The sequence below is a fragment of the Podarcis muralis genome, chromosome 1, assembly GCF_964188315.1.
Source record: "Podarcis muralis chromosome 1, rPodMur119.hap1.1, whole genome shotgun sequence".
In the NCBI taxonomy this organism is placed as follows: domain Eukaryota; kingdom Metazoa; phylum Chordata; class Lepidosauria; order Squamata; family Lacertidae; genus Podarcis; species Podarcis muralis.
The window spans coordinates 95312796-95332926 of NC_135655.1; the positions used below are offsets into that span (position 1 = coordinate 95312796).

The 20131-nt window shown below is 41.2% G+C and overlaps 1 protein-coding gene across 9 annotated transcripts in view; it reads right to left on the bottom strand.

The window, feature by feature from the left end:
- The window catches only part of NCKAP5 (NCK associated protein 5), a 604332-nt gene that overhangs the window by 83353 nt on the left and 500848 nt on the right, over window positions 1-20131 (bottom strand). For 7 of the 9 annotated variants that reach the window (XM_028744493.2, XM_028744515.2, XM_028744522.2 and 4 more), the window contains 4 exons: window positions 13051-13155; window positions 8960-9151; window positions 3665-7431; window positions 1910-2087 (listed from right to left, as the gene is read on the bottom strand). In XM_028744493.2, the coding sequence (XP_028600326.2) occupies window positions 1910-2087; window positions 3665-7431; window positions 8960-9151; window positions 13051-13155 (4242 nt within the window). The remainder of the gene's footprint in view (window positions 1-1909; window positions 2088-3664; window positions 7432-8959; window positions 9152-13050; window positions 13156-20131) is intronic. The other 2 variants (XM_077935485.1, XM_077935496.1) reach the window with 2 other exon arrangements.

Consider the following 20131-nt stretch of genomic DNA (forward strand, 5'->3'; position numbering starts at 1 on the left):
TAGTACCAAGTTTAGAGGACAAACTGAAATTCCCCATAATTCTGTCGTTATTTAAAAAAAAAACAGATTCCAAAACACAGATTATAGGCACTCATTTTTCTTTCAACCCAAATGGCTTCAACATGGTAATGCAAGCTATTTCATTTACAGAATAAAATCAAGTATTGAAAACCCACAAAGATGTAGCATATAATATAATCCAATCTTCAAAAACAATGTCCTAATAACACTTTGATTTTCAGCTTAACAAAGTGCAGTCTGGAGAAGGAAAAGGTAATGCCTTTGCAGCGTGACTAATTTGTCCTTAGAAGTTAAAGAGAAAAAAATTAACATTTCTTCATTATTTATGTAGATTCAGAACAATCTTTGTACTTGCCCGATAAAATGAAGTGTGTTTCTTGAAGATATACTTAAAGTCCTAAATGGCTATTATTGTTACATTTGCAAAGACTTCACAAAATGAGACAAAAACTACTGCAAATTACTGTGCCATTAGACAATAATAAGGAAGTTAAAAAAGAAATTGTAAAAGCAGCATGCTTAAAAAAAAATACTTCTGTACAGTGAAGATATACCCTAAGCTGTCAGCACCATATTAAATGGGGCATAGTTAAATTGAGTGGCTGTGATAAGGGGCTCTGCTTTGCTATCAAAGTTCTAGATCAGTTGGATTGAATTTCCTGCATATTGCACATTTCCAGACTTTCATTCTCTCTCATTCCTTTCAGTGACATTACAAGGGCAGACTTAGATATGCTTATAATTTGTGGTTTTATAATGCAGGGGACATCTACATTTTCAAAGAAAAGATGATACTATAGAAGCTACATGTTACAGAAAGGGGGAGAGGGGAAAGGGGGGGAGAGGGGGAGGGGAGATAGAAAAAGTTTTCCAAAGCATATGGATTCAGAATGCAGGTTCTGAGATGTTTTTAACAAATGACCTTGTATATCTTCTAGTTAAAGCTTGCTTTACATGGAAGCACAAATGCTTGCAGACATTTGCCTGACGTTGAGAGCAAGCCACTGATACTTTTAACCTTAAGCACCCTAAACATCAATACTGAGCTAATAGATTTTTCAATTCCCATCATGAAGGGTTTTGAAAATGTGTTTTACCTTTAGAATATATCCCTGAGAAATATGTAATTACTTCGCAATTCAAGCTTCCTCGTAGAACGCAATAGCATGCACGGGATGTTAATCACTCACCTTTTCCTTTTTTCAGAGCAACAACAGAAAAAGCTTAAAAGAAACAACTGTTCAATGGTGATCTTAGGGCTAACCCCAATGTGACATCCAGCACAAAGTTTTCCCACCCCACACAAACTGCCAGTGCTGGGGACCTGATTCAGATTGGGGTCCTGGTGTGTGGGGCAGTGTGGTGGTAGAAGAAAGGCTACAGATCAATGGTAGAGCACTTGTTTTGCAAGTGGCAGGTCTTAGTTCCAACCCTGGCATCTCCAGGTCCTGTATGCTCCAAGAATAGGCCACTACTATAAAGTACCTTACTTCTAGATCTGGAAGGCCTTATATCACAGAGTGAAGGATATGAAGCAAGGCTTAGTTTTCAGGGAACAACCAGCAGGGTAGTTGATATATCCAGAAGGAATGTCTGGGGACATGTGGGTCTCAAGCCATGGAACAACTGAAAAGGTGAAAACTAGGACCTTGAAGTGGGCTTGAAAGTACAGGTAACCAAGTGTAAATTGCCATAAAAAAGGCTGAATATGTTTCCATCAAATGACAGCTATGGGCATTAGTATAATCGGATTCCCTAATCAGGCCATCAGATGCTGACATTAATCCATCGTTCCCCAGCAATGACAAGCATATTTCTACCCAGTGTTGGAGCAGTAACAGTATGGGGAAAAAGTAAAAATTAAGGACAGCAGGGTCTTGTTACGTACCACTGCATCATTTGGTATTTCCATATCAGCCTTTGTTTTGCTGGTTTTCTTCTGGTTTCCTTGAGTGCCGACAGAGTTGTTGGGAAGAGAAGAGCCCTGGGAGCCGCCCTTCGACACGCTCCTGTAGGAAACATTATGTGATCCACTTTCTGTCGGCTGGGCTGCTTTCTTATCAACTCTGTAGGTGGAAAGTGATTCCTCTGATAAATTACATTGCCCTTCTTCAATCACTCTACTTTCACCATTCCTTTAATGTTTAACGTAACCTCCCTGCATCTTTCTCCCCGTAGACCTGTGAGTGATAAATGTTTCTAACTAGCCTTGATCAAATCTGTCACTTGCAATTTCAGGTACTATATCAATTTAGTCTTTCAACATATAATGATTTATTTTAAATTTTCTATGACTGGGAGGCAAATTGGAAAACACACTGAACCATTATTGCCAAATGTCTTTGTGGTCTAAGGTGGCCATAAATGTACTTAATTCTGGTTGGTTGCTGTATGTATTTACTAACAATTAACAATAGCAAATTTCAGAAGACCTTAAAAACAAAACAAAACCAGGCAATGCATTTCCTCCCATACTGCTATGCCTACAGGGTTTTTTCCTAGGGAAAAAAACAACCTTCTATGGCTTAATATTTGTATTAGCTTTTATAAGTCTTTCTATTCTTTAATTTCAGAGCCCACTGACCTGGTTAACAAAGAGCAGATACAAATGATCGGAGCAGCCATGTGGTATAGTTTCTACTGGGCTATGCTATTCTAGGAGGCAGGTGGTAGTAGAGGGGTTTCAATTCTGAATGCATGGCCATATGCTTTTAAAAAGCTCTCTTGCTATAAAAATAGTATGCCACGGAAAAGTCTAGGCTCCTTGACATCCTACTCTCTGACATCCTAATATTGCTTGATTTTTCACAAAAGGAATGATCATTTTACAGGTATGGTGTATCCAGTTATCCAGAATCTTGAAATGATTTATTCATTTTATGTTCTATATCCTAATCTTCTACCTCACAGGAGTCAGCCCAAATAGCTGCAATGAAAAACAGACAGACAGAATAACTAAAAAGCAAATAATAATCAACAAAGTGGACTAAATAATAGAAGAAGATACCATGAGAAGAGACAAATTAAACAAACCATTGGTCTGCTGAAATCCTGTGGAGCTGGGTGGTAGTACTGAGGTGGTATACAAATGCTGCTAAAGTGGGAGCTGAGCTAATCTCACTAAGGAAGGAGCTTCATATCCCAAGTGCTACCTGAAAGAAAGCTTTCCCTTGTGTCATCACCAGTCAAATCCCTGGGATTGATGAGACATGGAGAAGGCTGTGCAGATGCTAGGCTATATAGGGTGTTACAGGGCTCCTCATCTACAGCTGGAATCTAGAGACAAAAGACAGTCAATTGGTGGAAAGTTTGTGGGGTTGTGTTTTTTGGGGATGAACAGCTTACATGCTCATTGCAAGGTGCTTCCAGCTACTGGGTGCTCCTTGCAAGTTACTTTTTAATGTCAGCAGGATTTTATATAGCAGCTTGTGATGTGCCATAGTAAAAGGGATGAAAAGGGATGCTGTTTGGAAAGAGAAAACAGCCACATTGTACATATTGCGAGGGTATGCTTGATTGTGGCATAGTAAAGTGTGTTCTTTGTGCTTTCCTACTAAAGAAACTAAGATAGGAGTTTGAATGAAATGAAATCTACATGCCTTCACAATATCTATATCTCAATCTACATTTCCAAAAACCTTACCTGTGTAAAAGCTCTTTCATAAAGCTGTCTTTTCCTGAGTGTGTGGTGGCAGAGCTGTTCTTTTGTTCGCACCCAGTTTGGCTGAGGTTATTGTGTGTGGCTTTTGTCATTTTTTTCCCTTTTGGAACACTGTCTAAAATACCACAATTCAGAGTTTTCTTATTTATCTCGTTTTCTGCTTCACAGTGCTGTTCAGTCTTCTTTTTGTCTTTTCTTTTTTCCGATTTTGTTTGCTTGCTTCCAAAAGCTAAACCCTTCGGCTCTTTCTTTTCTATTTTTACTTTAGAAACATCAGCTTTTCTACCACTCAAGGCTGGGAGCTTACTCTTTCGAAAACCAAACCAGCTAGCAATAGAAGGCCCCCCACTCTTTTGTTTAGTCTCGGTGGTAGGGCATTTGCTCTGTCCTTGTTCCTTCTGCATATTTTCCTGGATGCACAACATGACTTTTTCTTCTATCGTGGGCTGTAAAACAGATGAAGCTGAAACCTTCTCCAAGGCTTCAGATGCCTTTATGCAGGCTTCTTGCAATACTACCTTGCCTGCTTCGTGTTTATGAGGAGATTGTGTGCTGTCCAGATTTTTCTGAAGTGGCAAAATTTGTTCTGATGAAATACTAGTTGATGACTCCAATGCCATTTCTGCTTGTGTAACACTTTTTTTGCTTACTGGTTGATGTTTGGAAATTTCGCTGGCTTTTTCATCATGGAAAGATTTACTTTGGACATCTCTCTGAGATGGTGATTTGTTGTCCTCAGTTTTTGAAATGCTGCAGAATAAATCCCCCTTTGGAGACATATGGAATGGTAGTTTGCTTGGACTACCAACTTGACTGCTGGAACTACTCATGCTTGCAGAAGAACCCTGTCTAGAATAAGAAGTTTCTGGAACTTTTGTCGTGTTTGAAACCGTATCTGACATCACTGCTGAACCAGGAACAGCTCTGATTTGTAATCCTTCCACAGCAGAGTTCTGCCTCGTTAAAGAATTCCCTCTTTCAGATGTGTTTGTTATGATCTGGGTCCGAACTTTTCCTAAACCTTCTGTGGAAGGTATAGATGACTTTTCCCCTGTGTGAATACTGAAACTTTGACTTCGGGCCTTTGCTCCATTCATACCAAGAGCAGGCTTCAAGTATGCCTTACTACTAGAAGAAATGGATCTCTTAACTAACCTGTTTTCCAACCCATCTCCTCGTTCTATTAAGCAGCAGGTCTCGGGTGAAACAGAGGAAGCTGGATTCATACCAAGATCCCCAGCAAAACTTTCTTTTATTCCACTCTCAGTACTCCTTAATTCAGTGTCAGCTACGTCTATGGTGGTTTGAGCTAAAGATTCACCCTGCCTCCGTTTGGATGAATTCACACAGCATTTGGAGGCTGCATTCATACTGTCTTTTTCCTGCTTCCCTGGTATAGTGGAACTATTTCTGAGGAGCTGAGGAGATTTTATGAGTAATTTAAGTCCTACAGGCAGATGTGGTTTCAGACTCTTTTCTGGTATATTTCCAGCATCACTTCCCTGAGACAACAGTGATAATGGGGAGTGATTAATCTGAGGCAGAAAAGGTTTCCCAATCATTGCTGGCTGACAATCTGGTGATGTGGAGAATCTGTTTGGAAATTTATTTTTCTGAGGTACTTCAGTGTCCTTAGGCAGTAGTCCATTTTGCATTAGATCTGTATCTTGTGACGTGCAGTCTGGGGACACATCCTTGGAATTACGTTCTATATTATTGAAGGATACTGATTGGTTTGAGGTTTTAGGAGGAACTTTCTTTGTAAACACTTTGGGAATGACTTGGCACATTGTGGAGGGTTGCTCTGACATGCATTTGCTTTGTGTAAACATCTCTCCTTTCTCATTGAAGTGATTTAATTTGACTTTAGGTGTTGAAGGGAGCTTGTTAGTTGGCATTCTATGCACATTATGAAAAATGGACATTGAGGCCGTTTTCAGTGGTGACATGACTGGACTTTTTACTGTCTCACTGGGAATGCTTGCACCTGGCTTATTGGGTATAGGTGGTGAATGTTCATAGTTTGGTCTTATCAATAGTGACGTTGACCTGCCTGGAGGAGGTGGTGGTGATGGAGATCTGGCTTCTACAGCAGGCAAATCACAATGGATATCTCTAGTTGGTGGTTCTTCACAGTCGATTGTCTCTATAAGATGTTGAGGCAATGAAGTTGATTCTGGGACCTGATTCTTGGGCCAATCTGTTCTGTCAAGCATTTTAGAATTTTGCAGAGGGTGCGCCCTTGAAATAAGCAAATCTACTTTTGAATCAGTATTCTTAGTGGGACTCTGCACTTTTTTGAACCTTGAACATTTTACAGATTTCTCCAGTGTCATAGGACAGTGTGAAGAGGTGCTAGTGGAATATTCATTCACTGTGATATTTGTTTTTTGTGGCGAGAACTTATCTCTGCTCGGAATTTTTGTCAATTTTTGGTTTTGGTTACTACCTGCCTGCATACAAGATGGAGACCTAGGCTTGGAAGAAATACTGCAAACTGGCTTCATTAGCTTTTGCTGTGGGATGTTGTGAAACATGGTTCTTTTGGGGAGTAAAGGAGACTGACTGTTGCATGTAGTAGGGTCAACTGCATGCTCGTTCTCTAAGTTATTTGGGAGAGTCTTTCTCTCAATTTCATTATCAGGTGCTTGCAAAATGCTGTAGTTCTTAGCTTCCATTGCTTTTTGGAAATTAACTATTCCCTGAGGTAAACATTCAGTGTATTCTGCATTGGGCCCAGTACATGAGTGGTTGATTGAAATTTCATTTCTAGTTACAGTAACAACTCCAGATTGATGTGAACTGAATTCAATAGGTTTGCCATCTTCAGCATCAAATATAACAGTAATGCATTCTTCTGAAGAAGTCTTTTTTATAACTTTTTGTTGCTTAATGAAATTACATGCCTTTGGCCTAATGCCCGAGTGAGTGAGTACCTGACTTGCTTCTTTTTCTGAAGATACATGCTGGCAATTTTCCTTCTTTACACGCACATCAGAATTCTCTGTGTGCTTGTCAACAAAAGGAGTTAATGACAAATCTGATGGGCTTTTTTCATCACTGCTTTCTATATGTAATTCGTCCAGGATTTCATTGTCATCAGTATCTGAAAGGTGTAAATTAAGGTCTCTCCAGCTTATGCTAGCAAGACTTTTATCTATTTGCAATACAGGCAGCTTCACATTTGTGCAAGATTTTCCTTTTGACTGAAATTCATTGACAAAACTAGTCAGTTTTTCAGGTCTCTCTTTTGAATTAAAATAAGAACCTCTTTCTGGCAAGTGCTTTCTATCAGGCTCCCAACCAAATAGGCTGTCAGAAACGCTGTGAGTTAATTTATTACAATAGTGCCTACAGTCTTTGCTCGGTACTTCATACAGCAATGCTAAAGATGAAGACTCATCATCCGCATCCTCATGTGAATCTGAATCATACACAAAGTTTTTCTGGTGCTCAATGCAAATGGCCCCCATTTCCTCTGGTGTGCAATGTACCTCTTCTTTATGACTGCTGCACTTAATGCCAGGGGAGTATATTCCTTCATTAGAGTCCATGCAATCTTTGTATCCCCATTTGGATATAACAGAAGAAGGCGGTTCAAGTAATATTTTGCGTTTCTGTAACTTCTTTAGCCCTTCCAAAATGTGGTTTTCCTTGATGCGAGTTGGAGGTAGATCATCAGCAGGACTGGAAAGGTTGCTGGGGAGCGAAGAACCAATGCTTATTCTTTTATCCCAGTTCACTGACGACTGATTTTAAAAGAAGTAAGAGAGAGTTATTACCACAGAAATTAACAAACATTACTAAGAAAAAAAGGACAATGTTGAGCTAGTGACTTCTCTCTCATTGCTATGGTTGTACATTGTACAACCATGTAAAAATGGCCACACGGTGGAGCTTGAGAAGGCCTATGGTTTTTATAGTATTTTTTTCCTACAGACAGTTCTGTTACAATGCTATAATAAAAAGAGGACCTGGCATACAAGGAATCAAGGTCTGCAACCCTCCAGATGTTGTGGGACTACATCTTCCATCAGCTAAAACCACTGGCTTTGCTGGCTGGGGCTGAAGGGAGTTGGTAGTCCAACAACATCTGGAGAGCACTGTGTTGGCTTCCCTTGTTGCTCTCGTCAATTTTGTGTTCAAATTATGTGGCATCACATACAAATATCTTAAAATATTATAAGCTACTAAACTCATCCTGTCCTCCTCCATCTGGCCCATGTCCATGAGGCCTAGGAATGTAGACTCTAGCTAAAAGATTGCTTCTGTTGCTGGGGGTGCCTACAGTGTATTTCATATTTCAGTAAATATTAATAAGAACAGGTGTTAACAAGAGGGGTAGTACCTCTGGTGGGGGACACGCTGTGCTCCTAATGGGCTAGTACCTTCACCTTTGGTCCCCACCCTGTACTCAGCTCTCACCTGTAGCTCCTAGAAGCTGTCTGCATGGCCACACCCCGGGAAATTGCTTAGATTGGACAGCTAAACCAGGTGAGGGTAGCAAATGGGTCTCAAACCTTCCGTGAGTTAGGGACATCCCCTGCATTTAAAGGCAGGCTCTGGTGGATTGAGCAGACAAGACCAATAGTGGGTCCAAAGGTCAAGAAGGCAGTTTCTGCACATATTGTAGAGGCAAGTGTAACTCAGGTAACTTGGAAAGATAGCCCATCAAGGAGAAGGAAAACTCTGATCCTAAACCTCTGCTGTTTGTGGGATATATTCAGGCAAAGAAAAGGCAAAGGAGTAAACCCTACACAAGTCTGGAGTGGAGTCCCTAAGATGGTTGGATGGCGCCTTGTACACCTCCCTCTGGCAACTCCTGCAGCTAAGCTGGTGCCAAACGTATTGCTCTGCTTCCCTCTGGACCACATCAGCAAGGCTGAGAGGAGGGTCTTGTTGTCTGGGCAGCCCAAGACCTCCCTACACACTGCCCAGGCTTGTGCCCTGAGGAGGTCAATTTGGTGCTGCTGATGCAGTGGTTCAACTTTATCCCCAGAGGTGCACTCCATTGCCTCTTGAGACAGACTGATGCCAACAACAAAATAAGAACAAAATAGCATAAAGGCTTGCTGGATCGGATCAAAGATCTATCTTGCCTAGCATCCTGTCACACAGATGCCTATTTGCAACTGTGAATGTAAATATATATTTATGAAGTGTGTTTTTGATAGTTTATTTGCTGATGTTGTGAGCTGCTTTGAACTGTTATTTGGAAAAGTGTCACATAAATAAACTTGATGATGACAATGACAATAAATGAACCTATTTCATTACCCTTTTACTGCAGGCCTTCCCATCATTCCAAGTGTAGGAGGAGCCACTGGAATATTCACTGCAGGCACTTGACAGAGAGAGCTCACTGCTGCTGCAGCTGCTTCGAGGATAAACTCGGTGAGGCCCTGTCATATTTAACTGGCTCTGGCACTTCAAGGCAGGTACTCCAGATCTGATAGTCTGCTGACATTCCTAAAACAAGAAAAAGAGAGAGATTACTTTGTTTTATGGGTTAAAAAATTCCATACCATATTCATATAAGAAAACAAAACAGAAGCCCACATTTGCTGTTCATGCTGATATAAATAATTATTGAATGAATATTAAAACCACAGTGCTCATATTTCTTACCTATTATGAGATTAAAATATCTAGAAACTTGCCAGTTATTATTATTATTATTATTATTATTATTATTATTATTATTATTATTATTATTATTAAAATACATGCACATCCTAGTATTCAAGCTGGCCTTTCAATGACAGTCTGTTTGAAATATGCTGTGTTTATTAGCAATGTGCTCCAGAAAGATACTGGAAACAAAGTTAAGCCAGTACAAGAACATCTTGACAAGTGCATTATATCCCCACAACGTAACAGATGAGGCCCTACAAAGTGGACAAGGTAAATTAATTTAGTGTCCCAACCAGAATGTCCACGGAGAATGGAATCTCTCCATTACAGTCTAATTTTGGTTTCCTATCTAGTTCAAAGCTTTGTCTAAGAAAGTCTCTGATGCAGGACAATCCATCTTTGTGTCACCGTCCGACAGCTGAAGCCTCCTGCTTATGCTATTTATTGACACTTTATGGCTGCCTTTAGTACTTGTGTAGTTATCGGCCCTCTCCAAATGCAATCTCAGCTGCTGTGACTAAATACCAGCTTCAAGGAAGAGAATAATGAAGAAAGAGAGTGGCGCTTTAGTAAAAACATTAAACCTTTGCTGGAGTTTGTGGAAGCATTTAATTTCTTTCCAGGCAAATCTTCTGCTTCCTAATATGGCAAAATATTATTGAAAGTTCAGAATCTTCATGAATATGCGGCTATGAAATTATTTCAACTTATGCAGAGGCATTGCATAAGTTATCAATAACAACAAGACTACATTTCCTTGACATTTTGCAACAAATTTCATTAATCTCAAAACCAGTTTTTCTCAACAACAAGAACTGAAAGCTGTGGAGGTGGATGCTTATACTTCTCTATCCCATTAAGAGGAGACACAAACAACCTAAATCCAGAGTCCCAAATGGATCTTCTGCACAATTAGGATTCCCTTCTTCATTAAAATGTTTTTCTTTCTCTTCCCTTAGAGGTGCCATTCTGAGTTGATGGGGTGCATGCTCACAATCCTGAAAAATCACTCAGGTTTGTCATGGACTAAAATACTCAAGATGCCTTGTATGTAAATATGAATCTCAATCTTCATAGGCAACTGTGGGAAAATGTTGGACATGAAGTCCTCAGGATTGTAGGTTTTGCATGCAATTGGCTTCTCCATTCCATGCCTATTGAGCAATGGAGGAAATATGCATGGGTGATGACAGTGACACTTGACCTAAAGGCTACAATGGTCAGCCTCTGTCTTATCAAGGGTTTAAAGTCAGTTTATTGATGCTCATTTAGCTCACCACTGTAGCCAGACAATGGTCTAGAGCCTGCACAACCACTCCTGATTCAGATGTTATGGAGAAATAAAGCTGTGTGTTATCAGCATGCTCCAGATTCTCTGATGACATTCTCAACGGCTTCATATAGATGATAAAAAGCACTGAGGGAAAAATAGTGCTCTGCAGCATCCCATAACATAGATGCCAAGGGGCTGAGGAGCATTTTCCCAATGCTACTCTCTGGAGCCAAACCTGCAGGAAGGATCAGAACCACCACAAACTGTGCCTGACTGTCATCCCACAGAACTGGTCTAGGAGAACACTATGGTCAATGGTATCAAAAGCTTTTCCCTTGTCCTGATCACTGTGGCTAAGGCAAATTCAGTCTCAAAACCAGGTCTAAACTTGACTGTAATGGATCTAGATAACCAGTGCCATTCAAGATTGTCTGCAGTTGCTCTGCCACAGCCTCTTCAATCACATTCTGAAGAAATGGCATATTAGCAATCAACCAGTCAATAACCATCACAGACTACGTGGTCCGAGATGGGCTTTCTAAGGGTGGCATCTGAATGCTCCAACACACTTTCAGAATCGTTCTAAGATCACAACTGACCACATCTTGGCAAATCACAAAAATACTGGTTGAGTTAGGAATTGATAAGTAATGAGCCCAGTTCCCACAAGCAGTATTTCTGGATTGCAGTACTTCAGACTTTAAATCAGAGATGTTATCACATGGCTGAATGCTTTTCCATAAAAAAATATTTTCTAAATATGAAAAACTAGATATCAGGAAGGAGGTTAGGCTCGAACCTTTCCCCCTGACTTTCTGTTTGAAGGCATATATCTGCTTCAGTGGAACATTCAACCTGCAGGGATAGTGAGCAGAACATGAAGACAGAAGTCATGTAGAGTCCAGTCCAATCTGACAAGGTCTCCAATGTCATGCAAACTATCAACGAGAGAATATTTCTTCACTCAATTATGGGAGGAGCTGGGCTGAAATCCTATCCACATTTGTGTGAGAAAAAGACCCATAGAACACAGAAGGATTTGCTTGTGGATAAAAATGGAAAGGATTATGGTACCAGATAACTCTTATTTTTAAATTGAGGTCTCGATGTGCATGCATGAAATGCATCTATGCATGCAACATGCATTGTTTAGAGAAGATGAATACTGGATCCCAACTTCTCTTTATGACCTCCCCCAGATTCTTCTAGTAGAGGGGATATTTTCATCCTTTCTATAGACATAGAATAGATATATAACAGATGGGATACAAAACAGTACCTAGCTTTTCTTATCTCAGGAAAAGAAAGAGAATGACTAAGCAAGATAATATAATACACACACATTAAAGACAAGTCCGGAACATTGGAACAATATTCCATGCAACTGTGGATCTCTTCTTAAATTGCAGATTTAAAATGGCAGCAGCTTTTTTTTTTTTTTTTTTTTTTTTTTACAGAGGCTGAATTTTCCTCCTAACAGCATCCTAATCATTTTCTTACATTTCCTTTAAAAGATCTCAAAGATCACCCTTGTGGGGCATTAATTACATATATTTAACTTGTTCATTGGTTTATTAATTTGCTTTTCATGAGTGCACTCCCCCTCCCCTAATCATGGGTTTTAAACCATCAACTTTAATAAAATCAGAGTACAAAAGCTGGCGCGGGATTATATTTTAAACACATAATTGTTAGTAGGAAGAAAAGACAATTGTCTAAATCAAGCTATTGCCAAGATGAAACTGGGTAGTTAGAATAATCTAACCTGAAGTCTAAATTACATATTGCATGGTAGGTCATTAACATCTTTCTGAACTTTTGGAACAATTGCTTCTCTCCCCATCCCACCCCATTTAGAAACACTTTATCGTACTTCAGCAAATTGCATTTTTGTTGAATTTTTATATTTAAACATAAAATGAATGCTTCCATTCTCATTTGCGTTAATTCTGCCTATATGCAACTTTTGTTTTTGAGTTACATTTTTCTTTTTCAATGAAAATGAAAGGCATACTAGTTAAAGTTTTGCCAAATAAGCACAAAAACTAAGCCCATCTGAAAAGGTGGTGTTTTTTTCCAGAGCCCATGAATTTTTAACAGTTCATACATAATATATCATAAAACAAGGATGAATGATACAGTGCACCGGCTTTAATAAAAAGCTCCTTGACCATTTCTCAGAAACTTTGAGATGTAATCAATACCCCAAAAAGGTATCTTGGGGACACTGCCAAGATTTATGCCTTTTTGCAAAGAGGGCACTTTTTTATTTCCTATATAGCCTGGGAAATTATAGTGAACTTCAGAGAAGAGAAGAAAATGCTGTTATCTCTACTTCCACTCTGTTTTAGGTTCAAGGATGAGTGTTATTTGTTCCTGCTCTCTCTCCCCTCCATTAAATCATACTTCATGGAGAGATAAGAATGTGCTAAATGAAGAAATCAAATTCAAGAAAACTCACATGAACCTGAACATCAGCACTTTGCAGCGGTATCAAACTTCTGTTCTTCTCTACCTCTAAAAGGAAATCCCCAGACGACAGATCTAAGATGCGCGAATGAAGCTTCTGGGGGAAAATAACAGAATGACCAAAGCATAACCATTTGACAAGCATGCAGAAGATCAGCGATTTTGAAAATCCCAACCGCTGCAGTTAAATTCAAGGGGAAAACAGACCCTAAGGTAAAAGAGCTTTGTCCTAATTTCTCTGTTCATTGAGTCCAGAACTTAACAGTATAAAATGGAGTTGGTAATGCACGAACAAGTAAGGGCATTTTTAGCTTACAATGTTTGATTACTTATCACAGCTTTGTACATAACGATGATGCATTCATAGGAATAAAATGCATTTTTCTATAGCCACTGATGCCTAATATAATAAGGCATGATATTAAACATTTACTGAGCAATCAACAGGTTAACTTTATTTTATTTAGCAGTTGCTATAGCTCGGGTAAATGATTATAAAAGTGACTCTACTTCAAACAACATTGATCTTGCAAAGCCCTCCCTTGCACACATTTAAACTCAAAGTCATTAATGTCATCTGTTAGGAACAATTAATGTGAATAGAAAATAATTGCATCGGGGAGGTAGGGACTCAAAGGATTTTGTGCATTAAAATTCACATGCTGTTCGATTACATACTCAATTCTTTCAGTTTTGCTTGGAAGGAGTGCTAAACTGGTGTTATTTCCCCATATTAATCTGTATACTAATTACTAAGGTTTTTATGTCAGTGCTAAGCCTGGTCTGTTTTAATTGCAAATACAATAAGTTTTGCAATTTATGTAAACATGGCTCTTGGCTGGATAACTTCAAAAGATTCCAAACCTGGTAATATATATTCTCTTGCCAGTCATATAGTCAGGGCTGTGTGAATTCTATATTTAACAAAAATTAAAAATTTCACATCAAATTCTGCATAAATAATTACTGAATTGCGCAGCCTGGAAAAAAATGCAAAACAAACAAATTTGAGTACTGTGCTCAAGTTACACCATGTATTTTGCTTCTGCTAGTAACTACAAAAGGGCCAAGGGGTGAGTCCCACCATCTAATCCCTGGAGAGGCTAGGCTAGCCTAGACTGGTGATCTTCCACCAGCAGGCAAAAACATTTTTTTATTTGGACAGGCTTTTGCTTAATAAGCTGGCTTGTAAAAATGTTAAAATTGGGTTTAACTGGTTGTTTTCAATGATGTTAACTTGTCTTGCTTGCTTTTCTTTTTGAGTTTTTTTTTTACTTGTATTTTATTCAGAAATACACAGAGCCATCTAAATTTGTATACAACATTCCACTTTTCACATCTAGCTGGGGGTCTGGAAGATAAGGTGAGTTCAGTTTAGAAGATAAAACTCAAGCCTAATGTTACGCTGTTTTGCACTTGCACTATTGTTTATAGCTGTCTTGAGCAACAAGAAATAAGGAATGCACATTCAACAAACAAATGCTATATAGGTTGTAAACCTACACACAATTGCTTGGAAAGGATTATTGAGAATTTTGGGGTAAGGTTCATATTCACTCGCATTACTACTTTCTGTCATTTTTCTGCATTGCGGTGAAATCACAGAATGTACAAATTGCTACAGATACTGTACAGTTTCCAGAGACATTGTGTTAAGCATTTTGTCCAAACTCCAAGAAGAAAGTGGAACTATCAAGCACATGTTCCACTAAGACTATTTCCTTGCATAGTGACAAGCTGTTAGTGAGTGACCAGTTTAGATCTATTGGCAGAAACACTCACTCATCTTCAAATCACCCACCACTGCTATGTGTGAGGACCCTCACTGAGCACAGCCTTTATGGCTCATATTCAGTGCCTCTGCTTGAAGAGGGACAAGGACTACAAATACATTTATAGGAAAACAGAAAGAGTTTTCTCTACAAAAGCATCTGAAGTACTAACAGGAGTGCAATCTGGAGAGGCTATAGTGAGGCAGGTTGTTATTTTTTTTTATAAAAATGTTGCATAACCACTGTTCCTAAGAAAAGCAGATAAAATAATTATAAATACAACTGTCAGCTATATTGTTCACTCACCCTTTCACCCCTGCTAGAGGAAATCTTTCTAAATATGCAGTCCTTTAGTTCATATTCTACATTGGTCATCGCTAACTGGCTTCAGTTCAAGGCCAATTAAAGACTTAAATACCACTAGATATTAATTGGGGGCTTATTTCACTGTTCATATTCCATTCCATTATTTAGTCTCTGTTACCTGACACCACCCTTGTTCCAGCAAAAATGATATAGCTGTTTGAGGGATACATACAACCCTAAATTTGTTTTCCATGAAAATTTTTCATTCAATATGATTTCACTCTATATATTTACCTTCTTTTATAATGTAACATCTATCTATCTATCTATCTATCTATCTATCTATCTATCTATCTATCTATCTATCTATCATCTTGTATAGCTTACATAGTTCTCCCCTTCCTTATCCAAACCCCACAGCAACCCTGTGAGGTAGGTTATTTTAAAACTTATTTTTTAAAAGCATCTGTTCTTCAGTTCTTCAGTAGGTGTTGAGCCCATATACATAGTCATTTTCCCACACACTCTGTCTCAACATTCTACTGTAGGGTTCCTTACTTCTAGATGTAAAAGTTGTTGAGCTTGTTTTTTGTGCCCCTGGCCTGAGCCTGAGCTGTCTGTGCCTGAAACAGAGCCAAAGCCACCCACGCCAGAGCCAGAAACAGATCCCAGGTCATCTGAGACAGTGGTAGCCTGAACCCAAGGCGCCCATGCACACACATGTTTTTTTAACCCCTCCCCCCCCCAAAAAAATCCCAGACATTTGCTTAAAACTGCAGAAATCCCCCCAGGAGGGCATATGGGCCCCCCAAGAAAGGACATGTCTGGGATTTCCCAGACGTATGGCAACCCAATCATATCTGCATTTTATGTGTAGTAAAACCACCTTATTACTTATCAGGATCATTGGACTATTAAGTTAGAAGTAGCTCCAGGAAGTCTGATTCTTTGCCTGGACTCACTATTTTCAATGTATTTAATGTGTTTTCCAAATATCTTATAAAGCTTACACATGAGTGTTCTGAAAATTTCTCCTCTTTTTGCTGGGGATGGGGGGAGAGTCCCTTCACCCCTGAGACAATCTGGGGGGCATGGAGCAGGGGAAAGCCTCATATTATCAATGGAAGTCCTTGTGCAGGATTTCTGTTGACAGGACTCATGAGTTGAATCCTGCCCCAAGTGTGGTATTCACTGCTAGTCCTACTCAAGAGTAGACCACTGAAATTAATAGATATGAATCACAGTGCCTGGAGACAGACAGACAGACAGGTCATGTATCCACAGCAGTGGCCAGAGGAGGAATGGCCATTGGGAAGAGTGCGGAGAGAAGAAACGCAATAGTGCATCAGCAGCAGCAGAACTGGACACTTTTATCTGCTTACCTGCAATAAAACATGTTTCTCCTGTATCGGTATCTACAGCCAGAGCAGGTGCTGTAACTCTCCAATGGTTTGACTTTACCCATCAAAGCACACTTTTCCATTGTCTCCCAAGACTGACAGATGCCAACATGACTAGCTTAGGTACATTAATTTCAGTGGGTCTGCTCTGAGTAAGACTTATCTAAATACACACCCATCACTGGACCTTCCAACCTCCTTACCTTTGCTTAAAAACTGTTTGGAGAGGGGGATTTTGGATTGGGTTTGCGGTGCTGGAGGGCAGGGGTTTAAATCTTTCCCTTGGCACCATTTCCCCACTTGAAATACTACCCTTGAAATTGGTATGGGGCACAATGTGAAGGAGTTGTGGGATAGCTGAAGTGGTATTTCAAATCATGGAAAAGATGGAGGGGGAAGGGGTTAACTGCTTTCCCACATCATTACAACCCTGATCCAAATTCACCCCTCCTGCACCTGCTTTTAAGAGGAGAAAAAGAATTTGAGAGATCAGATCATGGTTTTCCCATATTACCACTGGAAGAAAGTCCCCTGTGTACTAGGGCCTATCATGCCCCCTTCCTATTTTTCACCAAACTTCTGTTGTATAATGTAAACAACTATGACTTAGTCACCCACATTTTACGAATTTGTACACTAGCAGAGAAGTCACAGTGAGACATAGGACTGGACGTTTTGTGACAAAACATTGCTAATTATGTTAAAATTGTTTCAAAAACATCTTAGGAATCAACTAGAGACTGCTTTGCCTCATTCACAGCTGAGTTTGTAGGTCAAATATGGAGCCTTATGCTCACCTCTGAAGGGTTTTCTTTGAGAAAATAAATGATTTGCCAGCTTCATGCCAACACTACTGGTCCTGCTCAGAGTCTAGATAAAGTGGAAAGGTCAACAGAGACACTAGGCATTGCAGTAAAATGGGAAAGAGAACAGTGAGACAGAGTGGGTAAGCTCTGAGGAGAAGTTTAAAAATGAGACTGTGTTCATGTGGGAGGATAAAGGAAAAGCTTACTTAGTCACAAGGACAATTTGGCAAAAAGCCCAAACTTTTAAGTGAATAAAACTAACAGCTCAATCGAATACATGTCTACTCAGAAGTAATAATAATAATAATAATAATAATAAATTTTATTTATATCCCGCCCTCCCCAGCCGAAGCCGGGCTCAGGGCGGCTAACAACACCAAATAGTGCGACATTATAAAAACATTATAAAAATTAATTAAAATCAAGATTAATGGCAGCCATAAAGTTTTGTAAAGGTTGCCAAAGGAGGGAGTCAGGCTGCGCCCTAACCAAATGCCTGGCGGAACAACTCTGTCTTGCAGGCCCTACGGAAAGATGTCAAGTCCTGCAGGGCCCTTGTCTCTTGTGACAGAGCATTCCACCAGGTTGGAGCCGCAGCCGAAAAGGCCCTGGCTCTAGTTGAGGCCAGCCTAACCTCTCTGTGGCCTGGGACCTTCAAGGTGTTTTTGTTTGAAGACCGTAAGTTCCTCTGTGGGGCATACCAGGAGAGGCGGTCCCGTAGGTACGAGGGCCCTAGGCCGTATAGGGCTTTGAAGGTTAAAACCAGCACCTTAAACCTGATCCTGTACTCCACCGGGAGCCAGTGCAACTGGTATAGCACCGGATGAATGTGATCTCTAAGCGAAGACCCCGTAAGGAGTCTCGCTGCGGCATTCTGCACCCGCTGGAGTTTTTGGGTCAGTCTCAAGGGCAGCCCCACGTAGAGCGAGTTACAATAATCCAGTCTGGAGGTGACCGTCGCGTGGATCACAGTAGCTAGGTCAGGGCGAGAGAGGTAAGGAGCCAACTGCTTAGCTTGGCGGAGATGAAAAAATGCCGCCTTTGTAATAGCTGCAATCTGCACCTCCATGGAGAGGGAGGTATCGAAGATTACACCCAAACTCTTAACGGACGGTGCTGGCACTAATTGCACCCCCGCAAGAGATGGGAGTTGCCCCCTCATTCCCGTATCATCCCGTCCCAGCCAGAGGACCTCTGTCTTCGAAGGATTTAACTTCAACCGGCTCCCACGTAACCATCCAGCCACAGCTTCCAAGCATCTGATCAGTGTGTCTGGGGCCGAGTCAGGATGGCCATCCATCAGCAGATAGAGTTGGGTGTCATCAGCATACTGATGGCAGCCCAGCCCAAAACTCCGGACAAGCTGGGCAAGGGGGCGCATAAAGATGTTAAAAAGCATCGGGGAGAGAATCGCACCCTGAGGCACTCCACACACCAAGGAGTGGCGCGATGACAATTCCCCCCCAAGCGCCACCCTCTGTCCCCGACCAGAGAGAAACGAGCGCAGCCATTGAAGGACTGTGCCCTGGATCCCCACGTTGGCAAGGCGGTGGTCCAGAAGTTCGTGATCGACCATGTCAAAAGCTGCTGACAAGTCTAGAAGAATCAGCAGCCCCGACCCGCCTCGTTCCAGCTGTCTACGAAGATCATCTGTTAGGGCAACCAGAGCCGTCTCGGTCCCATGACCAGTGCGGAAGCCGGACTGGAATGGATCCAGAGCCGATGTTTCATCCAGAAACCCACCAAGCTGTTCAGCAACCGCTCTCTCAATCACCTTACCCAGGAACGGAAGATTCGAAACCGGGCGGTAATTGGATAGATCTAAAGGATCTAATGATGTTTTCTTTAAGAGCGGGCGCACCACTGCCTCCTTCAGTTCCCCTGGGAATGTCCCCGTGCCAAGGGACAAATTGATGATATCCCCCAGGAGAGCCCGCACCTCGTCTGGACACGCTCTAATCAGCCAAGACGGGCACGGGTCAAGAGGACAGGTGGTGGGCTTTCCAGCTCGGAGGAGTCTGTCCACATCGGCTGGGGATATCCAGTCGAAGTGGTCCAATACTGGACCCGAGGATAGTCGAGGGGCCTCCAGTTCCTTTATTGTATCCAAATTGGCAGGGAGGTCATGGCGGAGCAACAAGACCTTCTCCGCAAAAAAGCTCGCAAATGCCTCACAGCTGTGTGTCAAATTGTTATTTAAATTTGGCTGTCCTTCGAGGGACGTTAAAGACCGAATTATACTAAATAATTGTGCCGGGCGAGAGCTAGCGGATGCAATGGAGGCCGAGAAGTAGGACTTCTTAGCGGCCTTCACAGCCATCTCGTAGGTTTTCATAAAAACCCTATAAGATGTTCTTGAAGCTCCGTCACGGGCACGCCGCCATACTCGCTCTAGCCGTCTGAGGTCCCGCTTCATTTTCCGGAGCTCCTCGGTAAACCAGGGAGCCCGGTTTCTGCGGGGTCGCAGAGGGCGCTTAGGTGCGATCTCATTGATGGCTGCCAGGAGATGGGTATTCCAGCCCTCAACAAGCTCAGTCAATGAGTCGCCAGGGGGAGAAAGGTCCCGCAAGGCTTGACGGAATCTATCAGGGTCCATCAGCCTCTGCGGGCGAGCCCAAATCGGCTCGCCACCAAAGCAGGGTGGGGGTGGAACGTCAATCCTGGCTTTCAGAGCGTAGTGATCAGACCATGGCACCTTCATCGAAGGACACATGATCACATCTATACCAGCGCCAAAGATCAAATCCAGCGTGTGGCCTGCTTGATGTGTGGGGCCCGAAACAAACTGG